Here is a 14,824-nt window from a genome sequence, read left to right as displayed (position 1 = left end):
CACAGTGAAATTCGACTGCAAAACTCGAAATATATTGACAGAATAGAGTCATGGTTCATATTACACAAATCTTACTGAGCGTTTGTTATAAACTACGTATACATTGGAGGCGATGTGATGATCCATAAAAGTTTCGGTACGGAGAAATCAGCAATGTTTTAATCAAACAATTTTTAGTAAGGCACCCTGAAAGACATTTTATTTGATTCTATATTTAGGTTTACATTATTCTATATGGAAATGTCGTGTTACAATTTCAAATCAATGACAGCTTTTTATGATACCTATATACTCACGTATGAAACAAGGTGTCTTGGCTCATCTGCAGGTTGAAATCTTGGCTGTACATGGAAGGGTGCTGTTCGTTATTCCGAAGGTTCTTTATTCCGAAGGTTCGTTATTCCGAAGGTTCCTTAATCCGAAACACACAAATTCCCTATACCTAGAGGTTGGTTAATCTGAAAATAAAAAAGGGTTCGTTAATCCGAACATTTTTTTAGCGTTATTCAGAAGGTTCGCTATTCCGAAGATTTTGTTAATCCGAAAATGAAATTCGGAATAACGAACCTTCGGAATAACGAAACTTCGGACTGAAGAGTCTCGCAATAACGAGCCTTCGGAATAACGAACCTTCGGAATAACGAGCTGTAACCGTATGGAAGACGATGCCGTCAAGCAAAAACTCTTGTCAATCTATCTCCACAAGCAAAATCTATAACATGCAGTGACCATCATATCACAAACTGTACAGTGTTTCAGTGTTCATAGATGTGTTTACATGTGTATTTGTTGTAAATTTTGAACACCGCTTGTATTCGCGTGTCTTTTCCCATTCTTCAGAATAGAACTGGAAATTTGAGTAATTTCGAGACAGTTTTACGTATATATATAAATATATGTGTGTGTGTGTGTGTGTGTGTGTGTGTGTGTGAGTGTGACGGAAGGAAAACTTGCAGTATAGACGTTGCAGTGATGTTCAGTCTTGCCTTTATTCCCCAAGCTTTCGGCTATTTCACCAGCCTTTTTCAAGGGCTTGATGAGACATAAACATAAAAGCAAAATAGCAACCAATTTGCATGCATTTGAACAGAAATAGAAATAGTAATAACAAGAGGCCAATATATATATATATATATATATATATATATATATATATATATATATACATATATATACAGAAATGTAATAAGAAAATTGGTCTGCTCGGCATCTTGATGATAATAAGTAAAAGAATTAGTAGAAGAAGAACGCCGTAAAAATAAAAATAAATCATAGATCTTGAAGATCTTAAAAACGGAGCATAGCTCTCAAATACTGAAAGGCAAGGTCACACTCTTGAACTGATGAAGAGTGTGACCTTGCCTTTCAGTATTTGAGAGCTATGCTCCGTTTTTAAGATCTTCAAGGTCTATGATTTATTTTTTTTACGGCGTTTTTCTTCTACTAATTCTTTTACTTTATATATATATATATATATATATATATATATAATATAATATATTTATATAATATATATATATATATATAATATATGTATACATATATATCTGCATATATAATAAATACTTGTATACATGTACCTACGTAAACCACACCACATAATTTTTTTTTTCAATCACAATTCTGACAGTGCTAAACAATGTATCTTGTTTGATGCGGAAAGGTAAGTAGTATAAGAAACAAGCCTTATAATAAATAATGATAAATCTGTTGATCTTATATACAATAACATTGTAATATTTAAAAAAATGCGTGTATTATGGTAAATAATTTTCACATAGTATGAAAATATAACGATAGGCCTACAGACTGCAGCAATTCTCTTTAAATTAAATAGCAAGACTCTTTTGGGCTATTTTGGAGGGGAAAACTATAAAGTATCAACATGGAGACAATTCGCAAACCATAATAGAGATGAGACATTGGTGTGAACTATAGATACATGTATCATTTTATAGAAATTGTATACATCACATCCAACTCATTTCGGGCATACACAGATACATAGATGTAAAAGACAGTGTACCAAAATTTTGTGTAGGAATAAGATGTCAATATATTCCTGAAAATCCGGAGATCAGGAGGTCGTAGGTTTGAATTCTTCTCGATTATGTACATCCATGATTTATTTTGTCAAAGATACTTCAAAAACACTGATCAGATTTCTAATGCTTATAAACGTCGATGTATAAAAGGCAATTTTTCAATCGGATGCAGTAAGACGAGGGCTGAAAATGTGCGGCAGCACACCTCCCCGACCATGGATTACATTCAAATCTTTTCCGACAATTCTGATGTAAAAACTGAAACAAAACAACACGGTAAGCCTGAAACTAAGGTCAGAAAGAGAGAGAGAGAGAGAGAGAGAGAGAGAGAGAGAGGGAGGGAGAGAGAGGGAGGGGATATCTTTCCGTTCACAGTTCCTTGCTGAAACATGAGGTCGACAAAGCTGTGAACTTGACGAACATAACGAAACAAGGTTGATCTTGTCAAGGATTACAAACTCGGTTCTAGTTTAGTTCAGTCTAGTTTTATTCACCATCATTCAAGTACAATGAAGTGCAATAAAAAGACACGAAAAAATAATTGAATTACAAAATAAATAAATTAGAACAAAACAAGAAGAGTTGATCTTGAAGGTGAACCCTTGTATATTTTCATATGCTTTATATTCCCTGGAAGAGCATTTCAGTTGTGGTTAATCAAGTTCCCTCGATTGTTTACAGTTAGTTTTTCGTCAGTGTATAAAGTAAGTGTATAAAGTAAGTATATCTTGCAAGTGCTCTGGATCGGCATCTCGCTTTAAAATTATCCCTCTTGAAGCTAACCGAGCTAACCAGTATCCACGATTACTGCACATTATGACCTCGGACAGAACCGGAGATGGTGATATCGGACCGTACATACCAACATTTCAAGGGAAATGTAAGTACAATTACAAGACGAAGTGTCAATCACTTTTGAAAATGAATATTTCTGTGACTATTCTTATCAACTCGTATAACAGCTAATGAGGCCAATGTGGTTGCGTGAAGTAATTAATGCACTTAACTTTTTTTTTCATCAATCACAAACACGCAGTTCGTGGTATTAAAAAAAATCGAAGTTATATCTAAACAAAACAGCTAACTCCTGGAATTGGTATTGCCGCTTGAAATTGTTGCCTTTGTTGTTACCGTTTTTTATACCATTGTAATGATTATCATGAATACTGTACTATTATCATCATCACATATAATTTCATTCTCTATATAAGTTGTCATTACAAACCTCCTGAGAACCTCTGTTTTGATTGAGGAGAAAATATGTTTTGTCAAGATTATTTTGACGATGCTCATTACGCCAGAGTACGTGGAATCCGTTCCAGTTAGTGCTAATGCTATCGACAATAATTATCTGATATCATTTGGCTCTCAGCCATTAGCCTCTTCACGATTCGCGAGATATAGGCATATAGCACACATACAAAAACAAAAAACACCAATGACCAATGACCTGTAACAGGAACAACAACGATGGCGAGACATAATACTAATAATGTGAATATTATACAAAAATGAATTACACTGATAATACTGAGCAGTAAAGTGTGAATTATCATTATCTTCGGTTCGACAGTGTTCTTCCCAGTCCCTTCTCTCTGCCATTATTTTAAAGAGGTGCGAACATTGCCTGTTTGTTAATAGCAAAATATACATACTTACCGATGTAATAGATTATCTATAAGAAACTTACGGCGATGTAATAGATTATCTATAAGAAACTTACGGTCGAGCCACACATTTGCAAAGAAAATTCATCCAGGGATAATTCACAGGGATAATATGAGAAAAGGAAGAGAGAAAATATACCTTCGACATAAAAAAGGAAATGTCTGAAAATCAAGCTTATCCGAGGTACTAAAAAGGACAGAATATTACGAACATCTTGTGGGAATTTACCAGCAGGCCTGTACAGCGTATTGCACTACCAAAGAAATTAACCAGCATACATGTAAACATGTGTGTATACAATGTGTGAACTAATGATTGATCGTCGAGTCAATGTTTTTACTGTTTGAACGTCACTGTACAGTGTAAATTAGGCCCTACGTCCATGTGACGGGGGATGGGCATTCAGGGTAATATCTTTGGAGTGACTGTTGCGTAATGTATACCGAGTATAATATTATTATTTTGTATCGTAATTTGTTGTTTTGTTGAATATGACAAGGGCAATAATAAACAAACATACAGCCTAAATAAACATGAAAATAAGTGAAAACGCGCTGGCATTCATTACCCATCTATACCCGCCTATAGGGGGATTCCCACGTATAAAAATTACTGGGTAACAAAACGAGAAATTTGTAACCCGCTAGTAAACTGAGTTCTTTGCACGAGTGGACAAAAACTCAACAAAGCGCGGTCAGCAGCGCAATGCTAAACCCAAGAAATCTTGCTGTCATTAGCGCGCTAATCTTTGTCCCGCAGATACGTGTGAACGGTCGACCACAAAAACTCGAATCTTTCATATCCCATCATTCATAGCGCACGCCACAACGTCGTGCACTCGACAATGTATGTGAGGTTCAAGAACAACGCTTGTAGTTTTATCGATTTATCGATAGGCAATTAGCGAGTTACTAGTATTTCTGTAAGGGAGAAAGGCTGCAAAAATAAAAACAGACAAATAAAGAAACAGACAAAAAGCCCAACAAACTCTAGTTTCCGAGCGCATAGTATACTCTACTAACCAATTAATTTGGAGAGTGTCGATTAACGGTTTCAACAAAAACAAAGAAAACAAATAAAACAAAACAAAATAAAAACTCGAGTTTCGGGGAGCTTGGTAACCCGCTATACGGTACGTACAAACGCGGCTACTAAAGTAACACTCGTGGACCTTACACGTACAATTTCCTTCATAATACCCTATCAGTACAATGATACAACATGCGCTTGTTCACCCGGATCGTTCGCATTCATGATCATGCATGTCTTGATATTGTGTTTACTATCTTTCCAGTATGTAGAATATCTACGCGCCATTAGCCGGATCCACACGTATAACAACATAGCGGGATGACGACCCAGGATGACGATTGAACTCCAAATCTCGAGATTTTTCCCCCTCTTCACGCGTTTGCATGTACCGACAATATTTACGCAGCTGCCACACAGTAGTGTGATGTTGTCATTTACCCATTATTGTGATGCTCGTTTGAATGATGGAATATAAAATCTGGAGATGAGTAAAGTATTTTCGGTCAGCCGTTTACGCGGTCACCGGGAGCAAATCAGCGCACTATTTCAGAAATCAAGTGCAAGATTTGTTGGGGGTACCGTCGCGATGCTGATCGCGAAAATTAGTGGGATTTTGTGTGCACATTTGCAAAAATCTCGAGATTACGATGGTCATGTAAATCTCGAGATTTGTATCCCGCTTTTTGGCATACGCGCGAACCCTAATAGTGACTCTTGTGTTTGTGGGGATATAGTTGTGTGCAAAACTTAGAACAATGTACAGTACACTGTATTAAAAAAAAAAAATTACGGCCTAATAGTACACCATTATAGTCTACTGCCGATTCCACAGCAGAGTAGATTACCAAAGGAACTGTTCACACAGTTTGAACAACCACCGTGGATACTCGCTGTGATGCCATCAACGTCGTTCCCCAATGTTCAACTCTTTAGACAGGTGGGCAGTGGTAGCAGCGGGCCAGATGGAATGAGGGCTGGGCATGGTTTTCGCCAGGAACGTTCAGGCTGTGAAGGGGCTCAGCCGAACTTCGGAGAGGTGGAGGAAGAAACTTTTCAGGAGAAAGACAGATGGATAAAGCGACTTGTCTCTGGCGATACTTCGTGGCCGGGAATAGAAAATCGGCATGTCCGAACCTCTCCAATTTTTTTAGTGCTTTTGGTTTTGGTTTTGTTATTTTGTTGAACACATCTGCCTGTGTAATAAAGAACAAAACAGAAACATTTTCATATATAATTTTATCATTACCATGGTTCCATGAGTAGACATTTTCTTCAACTAATATACGATTCAATTGCACATCCCGTAGTTTATGTACCAGAGTAAAATGATATTCACACAATGCCTTCCATTCTGACTAATAAGAAATTCGCGGAATAAAAATAAGCGTCATATAGGCCGATATAGGCCTTACGTGTTTTCACATCCTACAAAAAAAAACACAAAACAAAATAAAACAAATACACAAATACACATGCACACACACACACACACACACAATGCGAAAAAGAACAGGTCACGTTTGTTGATATATTTATTAGAATAACAATACCTTTGTTGACTGGCTTCCAATGCGCATTCCTGTCTTTTCTCGATTTGCTCCTGAGATCTATAAAAAAAATTGATACAGTGGAATTAGAGATTCATTCTTTTTTCACGCGTAAACGTATATTGAAAGAGTAACGTCGGGTCATACAACGTATCTCATTGACTACCATGATTCATCGCAATATCCCGCGTTCCCTGTTAATGGAATCAATTGAGTTTTCACAAGTTAATTCCGAGACAAACTTGAGTTTTATTTATTCATTTATTTTTGGTGTCCTGTTCGGATCGCTTACAAAAACGTTCAATTCGAATTTTGATGACCCGAAAAAAGAAATGTATCGTGGCCTACCAATGAAAGGAAACATTTTTTTCGACACAGTTCTCCGATGGAACTGTCAAAATATAAACTGTTTAGAAGTTTGGTGGTCTGATTTCATTTTCAGAGGTCCCGAGAAACCACTAAAGTGCCATTTGAGATGTAGAGTATCCATAGCCTACTGAAAGTGTAAAAGGAAAAGACATTGGTTGCATTCATAACCGACAATCTATGAAAAATTATACACGCATTGTTCCCAGGATGAAGAAGGGATTCATCCGGCGAACATAATTATAGCATCCTAAAAAGTTTTAGAACCTGACATCAAGCTGTTCACACTGACTGTGATAACAAATTATGAAATGGAAATGGAATTATGCAACCTGCAAATCATCTTATAGCTTGTCAAATTACAAAATCTATTTCATATTTCCATTTATTATAACTTTCATAATTATTCAGCACTTCAAAGAAAAGGGCACATCAAAGCAAACAGCAATCATCATGATGGATCTATGTACAATATGTACGATCTACATAGATGGACAAAACTGACACAGTGAATGAACAACCTACAGTCTTCTACGGCATATACAAGTAGAGTCTCAGTCGACTTAATAATAACAAACAGTAATTGAAGAGCTTTGAAAACAAAAGCAAACAAATCATAATACATATAAAAAAGTATATAGGATACTACGCAGAGAAAATTGAATGAAAATGATACGCAAACACACGCACATTATCATGATGCATCGGACCACTGAACCTCCGCCAAACGGCCAGCGTTAGTTGTTATGTTGCATGTATTGTATACTTCAGTTTTATGATTATGATATGAAATTAATTACATTATAAGGATGAGCTATGTAATATGATGTAGAAACGGTTATTATAAATAGGGGCTACTCAAAGGTAGGGAAAATAAAATGACACGACGAGGGTGTAATGCTGCCGCGCCATTGTGTTCCCCTGTTTCTGATACTACCTAGTAGTAGTATACAGTGTAGATCTGATCATCCCCTTCCAAATCTCATGTAAACTATACTCGACAGAAATTATGATCACCCCTTCCCCCATTCTCTTTGGGCACATATTATTCACTTTTAGAATTAATAACGAATATTCCTTCATTTTTGACTAACGAATCTCCTTTTTGGAATAACGAGCCTTATTTCGTTTTCGGATCGATACACATAATCTTGAGAATACTATGGACGCTTCAGAATAAGGAAATTTATTTCATTTTCAGATCAACGAACACTCTGCACTAAGGGACCCTACTTCATTCTCGTTTGGCCGATTACCCCTTGCGAATTTCATTACTCAGAAATCTATTTTTCTGAACTTTTTACACGCATAAAACCTTGAAAATCAAGGTGAAAAAATAAAGTAATCAAGTCTTTTGTGGGTCATCCTACATACATCTTTTCTAGCAGGCACAGGATATTCTTCACGAGATAAACTTCAAGCTCTCACATCATGCACTTCCGGATAAAGATGGGTCGGACTGACTAACTTCTACACTAAATGCCTGTATACTCACTTTTTCACTCAGGACATCGCGAGCTGGGGTCGGTAGATCCAGGTGTCGCGTCGGTTCATTTCTACGGGATGAAGGCATCTTGTCCAGTTTCAATAATCGCGATCCCTTCGTTGTCCCCTACGCCTCATTTCGAAAGATTCTATATTCTTTTGCGAGATTTCTGGGTCGGAGACGTATGTATACCTCGTCTTGCAAAACCTAACTGTTTCAGTTGCTCTCGAGTCGGAATCCGTAGAGCTCTATACGCAGCATCACACCAGGGAGATGGAAGATCCACCTCCCTGATCACACCGAGGAAAAGAGACTATGTGCCCTCAAGTAAACAAACGGAACGACGCGACGGCTGATACCGCAGTGCGATCACAGAACTCCACGCACACACGACGTGCATACAGGTCTGCAAACGTGCCATGAACCCCCATGATTACGCAATATTCCCTCGCCGCGCCGTCTGTCTCCCAAATTCACGGAGGTGAAAAGGTCAACCTCCCAGACCAAGCCGTGCGGTACACATCGCTCGCGTGTGCGGAAGATAACGGTTGAAAAAGCCCCAAGCCCAATGTAGTCAAATTCAAACGGTAGAGGGAGGTAAGGTCGTATCACGGGGAAAGTGTGGGTCCCACACTTTTATCGGACGACGTATTTTTGCATTTCTCAGCCATTTCTAGACCAATTTTTGTCAAACAAACTTTGAATTCCCCATAAATTTCAATGCTCTTTCATATTTCATAAGTAGTTTCTCATTATCTTGCCAAAAAATTTCATCCCGACGTGCCATCATCAACCAAAACAGGACCTTCCCTTTAAGGAGTGACTCCTGTTGGGGACAGTATTACCCTTTTAATAGAACATCACTCCATTCTGTGATATGGGGGCAGGGATGCAGTAAAATCAATGTGCGTCAAAACAGAAGACTTTTATGAAGTTCATTATGTAGTAACTTTAGAGCCTGATTAATGACAAGAGGGAAAATTATTAATTCCTTGTGTAGATATTACTTCATCACCACTTTATTTGTGAGGCCAATTCCACTTTTGAATATGTGCAGCTTATCAATTCAGTAATTTGTAAAGCCACAGCATAATGCCTGTAATGAAAGAAATTTAGGGAGTTTGAAAAAAAAAAGTTTTTGTGCAATGAGAAAGATATATAGATAGATTTATAGTATCTCCAGTGGTTGATGATTTATTTTGTAAATAGCAGTCAACAGTAAGAACGAGTTTCTACAAAGTTATGTTGTAAAAACTAAAAAAGGGCCATATATGTGTCTGCTTGTGAATGTCTGTTTATATGCTCAGTGAATAATTCATGTCATGGTGACTCACATCTTGTTGAAATGTCAGGTGAACAAACATTATATCTCTTCCAGGACAGCATCCTAAATATTGAGGGGTAGTGCTGAGTGGAACATACAATGTACCTAAGTGTGAGAGATGGGCTAGGAGTGAGGGATGATTTATCTCAATTAAAACTGGTTGTAATTTTCTGGAGCCAGAGAATGTGTGTATACCAATGGAAGCCTCTTCAGTCCAGCTTTCTTCTGAGTGTTTCAGCAACACTTGCTCCCAAGTAAAAAGTGTCTCCTCCACCATATGGTACATTTTTACCTGCTTAGCAAATATTATTTCATCATTAGTGGAGCAACTGTTTGATATTTACAAGTTGTTTAGATGTGACAAATTAATATTGGTGCTATTTGAGAGCAATATGGTCTTCTTCATAATTTTGATGTTTCTTTCTTTAAAGAAAGAATACTTAAGAGACATTGTACAATATTAGAAGTTTGTTTTGAGAAGGGTGGTTATGTTTTGACATTGATGTATTTTTGGGTGGTCTTCATGAATTTAATGTGAAAATATTGAAGTTTCTATACACCTCAAGGTAGATGTCATGTCAGTGACACAGTCTTGCATTTAACCATGAACAGTTGATACCCATGTTGATTCAAGAAAATTTACATTATTCATTTTCATGTCTGAAAACAAGGGCACACTTTGTAACTCCTTGATGGTGATGATATCCTACACCAACATGAAGCCGTGTGATTTATCTATTACTGACAGTCAGAAAAGCATATTAACTATCTCACCTTTTTGTTCAATTCATAAACATTTCCACTGATCTACATCCTATTATCTTTTTGAGACTTTTGAAATTAATAAGCTTCTTCCTTATTTGTATGGTTTTCTGAAAAGGATACGGTTTCTTCTTCTTCTTCCATTTCGTTAGAAATTGTCAGATTTAATTGCATAATGACATCTAAACTCAAGAGATACAAATGGCATTTTATTGCCATGAATCTGTAGCAAAATAAACCTCAAAGAGAGTAGTTTTTGTGACATCATAGTAAGGGATGAACAACAACAGTGACAAATAAGAAACAGAGCAAAATTGTACAATTAAAGTTACAAGGGTTGAATGTCAGCATGAGGTTATGAATTTAAAGTGGTACATGTATCAAACATCTATCCTTTGCAACTAATTGACAAATTGCCTGACATCGACGTAAATCATGTTCATGAATTTGAACATCTATTGTATAGGGAATTTGAATAGCTGACTTTGATTGTCATATTGCAATGAATATGAAAATGCCTTTGTTATGTGCACAAGATAAACATATTTTCTGCATTACTGGCATATATGTAAGATTTTTTTTTTTATTTGAACTGCAAGACATGGAATGATATCAATGTGACCCTATGTTTTGAGAGTCATGAAAGGAAAGATGAATGGGAAATTACTGCTGGTTTGACAGCAAAGGAGAAACAAACATCACAGTCGTATGCACAAACAAGATTGTTGACAATCATTTGAACACTGCTAGTTGACTCGCTCTTATTCAAAAGGTTGAAATTTTCTTAATCCATTGTACATGGCAGCAGTTTACACATTTATTACCCTGACTGTTGTAATTACTTGTATAAACATGCAATACGTAAAAAAGAAATCAAGTCCAGTCTGTTACAATGTATTTTAGCGAGCTACGCATGAAGAGACATCTGCTGTTACAAGGTCATCTGCTATTACAAGGAGTTATCGTGTCATCGTCTGTCCGTGGTGTCTTCGGGAGGAGCCGATTCCTAGTTAACATTTCTGAGATATTTATAGTTGATGAGATGGCAAGGGATCCTCTGGCTGGAAGTAATGTTGATCACCACTCCAGGTGATGTGCATTAAACAGACGCATCATTCAAGCAGCCGGGCTGAGGCCGGCGACCGGCCAGGGGTTTATTGAAATGCAAGGAAGACGTTTCTGGACTGGGGCAGGAGCTTTGAAGCTCCTTGAGTGGAGACTGCATTTTGTGTCGTGTGAGTCTGGTTTCTCTATCGTTGTGAGACAGAGGAGTTCTGGTTTGTGATTTCGCCAAGTGACTAATCCTTCTCTAACACTCGCTGCCACTTTCGACTGTGTCAATCTGTAATTGACAAGGTCTTGTAAAATGAAAGGACACTCTACTTGACACAGTCACAATTTGGTTCCTATCTTGTTGATGTCTAGCAGACCAGAACAAAACAAGCTTTTCATTGATACTTCACTTCCTGTAGCTTATGTTTGAAAATCCTAGAGTCACACATGAGTTGAATGCAAATCCTGCATTCAGTGAAATTCAGCAACATTCTTTTTCTACAAATTTGTACAGTACAAAACTACCATATCAATATCCACCGTTTGCTGTGCAAATACTTCTTGAAATCCAATATATAGGCCTACACTCAATATGGTAGGGCCTAGATACATATGTACATTTGAATGAACACTACCTTGAAGAAACCTAAATTTACATTGTAAATGCCAAATATGCTTTTCATTTTCGTACATATTTAATTATGATAGATAGGGACTAAATACCAAGGATCATTGCGATATTCCTGCGTTGATTGTGTCAGCAGCTTGGTTGGTGTAAATCTGTCAAAGGCAACACCATTGTGTATTGTTGCTAAATGCTTTGTGCAGACAAAACTCATGACATTGTAAAGGCAAGGATTTTAGTTGATCCAAATGAGTACAGGTAATGATCTGCGCCACAAGTGATAGTTCTGGTTGAACAGATCACATCCCCATTCTCTGGATTTTTGTGTTGTGATTAATTTCTTTCGCTTGTTTACCACGTACTTTTTATGGTTTCTGGCTAACCAAAGCTCTCTATGCCAACATGCTTGTTGAAGTTGAACATTCTTGCTTCATTGAAAAAGTGTGTATCTGTAGTAAGTCCATACTATTCTAAAGTTAACATTTTTCTGGGAAAAAGCAGAGTCCATTATCTGTTGTATTACTCATGCTGACTGAAACTTTTTCCACCCTGCTCTCCACCAGTCAGTATTGTAAAGATATTCATACTGTAAAGCAACATTTTTGTGGCATGAAATTTCATGAATTGGAGCTAACGGCCATTTTTCCGGCGTGAAATTTTCGCCATCGGCATTCAATCCATACAGTGTAGACAAGAACTTTCTCATGCCTTTTAATTTTGCAAATTTCGGCTCACATGAATTTCATGAAATTAAATGCATGCAAAAATGTCTGGTTTTACAGTAATGTATTATTTCTCTCTGCATTATTATAATGTGTACGCATCTGGAATTTGAAATAATACTCTTGTTTGCTTTAACGCACAATTTGAGATGCATCAGATGGCATGAAATGGCTCCCTTTTATATATACATAAATGCATTTTGATAGGCAGTTGTACATGTACAGATGTATCTTAATATATACAAGTGTACTGTATAAATGTAATTCCTGCCATGTTTAACTTTTACTTCTCAATAGTTTAAAAATTATGTGCAATTATCAGTGTGTAGAAATCAAGAGGAAATTTTTGACACCAACAGCAAATGTAACGGTCATACACTTGTAGGGTGCTATATATATATATATAAAAACCGAATTCTCTTCTTGGCATAACCTCACTGAAATTGCATGTTTTTGTCATTTAGTTTCAGATTTGTAGTGAGATCGAACCCAAGGTTATTGACCAATAATTTATACCTTTTAGGCACTGAGTTGTACCTCACACCATACACCTCACTCCAACCTTAAAGGACAAGTTCACCTTCATAAACATAAGGATTGAGAAAATGCAACAATATTAGTAGAACACATCAGTGAAAGTTTGAGGAAAATTGGACAATCGATGTAAAAGTTATGAATTTTTAAAATTTTTGTGTTGGAACCGCTGGATGAGGAGACTACTACAGCTTGTGAGTCATATGCGTACAACAGTATAAAGAAAATGTAAAAGAAAATTCAACATATTTTCACTTATTTCGTATAATAAAAGAGCTCTTGACTTACCTCTTTCTAAAGGCAGGGGGAATAATATTACCCATAACATTTGTCGGTAACGAGTCAGGGGAATGTGTACTTTTTTCAAAAGATGGCATTTTGTGAAATTCTCTTTATATTTTCCTTATATTGTTGTACGCATGTGACATCTACGTTATTAATACACTGGAGTAGTCTTCTCATCCAGCGGTTACTGCACAAAAACTTCAAAAATTCATAACTTTTGAACGGATTGTCTGATTTTCCTCAAACTTTCAATGATGTGTTCTACTAATATTGCTACATTCTCTCAATCCTTATGTTTATGAAGGTGAACTTGTCCTTTAAAGGGATAGTTTTGGTTGAGACCATAGAGATGTAAACTAATAATATACTAGAGCGCGGACTGCGTGTGGCGCATACGCAGTGCTCATGTGCCGAGTAGAAGAGGCCGCGTGCCATCTTTGTCCGGGCAAAAAGTATCGCGTCCGGGCAGCGCAGTAGTGGTGGACACGTACATACTAGTGTAATTCATATAGGCCCTACTTGTCTTTCAGCAAGAAGATGAGGGGGTTTGGAGATGAGAGAAGGAAACAACTCAAAAATTTAAGCTGCTAGCAATCTCTTATTATGAGTGGTAAAGAAAATGAAAATTAAACAAAATTTTACCTCATTCTCCACAAGGTAATACTTTCAAGCCGACCAACACAACCATGGTCCATGCAATACAAAGGGTTCTCTTGGTCTCCAGACAGCAGGGTGCCCCTTGTGATTTTTTTTTTTTTTTTTTGCAATTATATTTTTTCTGCATGAGGGGACTGCATTCTACAGTCCTGACATCTGTGTATACGAGTGTTTCATTGTATTTCTGATTTGTTTTTATTTTTTTTTTGGTGGAAATGAAATAAATCATTTTTATAAGTAAGTGTAGGCATATTGGTTCCATGACATAGAATGTTCAAGCTCAAAATGCTAATGCTGAAGCTTATATAAACCCTAAACCAAATCATAACACCTAACCCTAATCCTAATCCTCGCTCTGCCTTGAACCAAAAGCCCAATCAGACCCATGATGCTAACTCTATTTTCAGAAAGATATCAATGCCGGAGCATATGTCACCTGTCACCAGGCATATATTACGTATTCTATAGCTTTTCTCACAATATCACCATAGTAAAATTAACTGCTGGTATAGGCCTATAGCAAAGGGTGGAGGAATGATTTGTTGTTTTTTTGTTTTTGTTTTTGTTTTATTTTTTGGGGGGAGCTCAAAGGCCAAATAGGGCACTTAGAAAAGAGCACTTTTCAAACTTAAAAAGTGGAGTTTTTTTTTCTTTTGTTTTTGTTTTTGGAAAGGGGGCAAATGCCCCCCACTTCCGCCAACCTTGCATATAGTTATGT

At 36.9% G+C, this 14,824-nt stretch overlaps 2 protein-coding genes across 2 annotated transcripts in view; one reads left to right on the top strand and one right to left on the bottom strand.

Moving 5' to 3' along the window:
- Positions 1–14,824, top strand: part of LOC139735978 (uncharacterized) — a 211,915-nt gene that overhangs the window by 27,080 nt on the left and 170,011 nt on the right. The window lies entirely within an intron of this gene.
- LOC139735976 (uncharacterized) lies at positions 4,908–8,385 on the bottom strand. The gene is made up of 3 exons (XM_071646731.1): positions 8,154–8,385; positions 6,296–6,352; positions 4,908–5,938 (listed from the first exon to the last, which is right to left on the bottom strand). The coding sequence occupies exons 1-3, from the start codon at positions 8,229–8,231 to the stop codon at positions 5,675–5,677; spliced, it is 399 nt and encodes a 132-aa protein (XP_071502832.1). The 5' UTR covers positions 8,232–8,385; the 3' UTR covers positions 4,908–5,674.

This window comes from Diadema antillarum, unplaced genomic scaffold (genome assembly GCF_040938485.1).
Source record: "Diadema antillarum isolate AM-2024a unplaced genomic scaffold, OU_Dant_1.0 seq00000616_RagTag, whole genome shotgun sequence".
NCBI classification, from domain to species: domain Eukaryota; kingdom Metazoa; phylum Echinodermata; class Echinoidea; order Diadematoida; family Diadematidae; genus Diadema; species Diadema antillarum.
This window is presented reverse-complemented; position numbering and strand designations above follow the sequence as displayed.

Excerpts from the sequence above, each read along its gene's own strand:
- LOC139735976 (XM_071646731.1), bottom strand. The coding sequence starts at position 8,231 with ATGCCTTCATCCCGTAGAAATGAACCGACGCGACACCTGGATCTACCG. Across the intron at positions 6,353-8,153 it reads GCGATGTCCTGAGTGAAAAA|ATCTCAGGAGCAAATCGAGA; the intron begins GTGAGTATACAG and ends TTTTTTTTATAG. Across the intron at positions 5,939-6,295 it reads TTGGAAGCCAGTCAACAAAG|GCAGATGTGTTCAACAAAAT; the intron begins GTATTGTTATTC and ends TTTATTACACAG.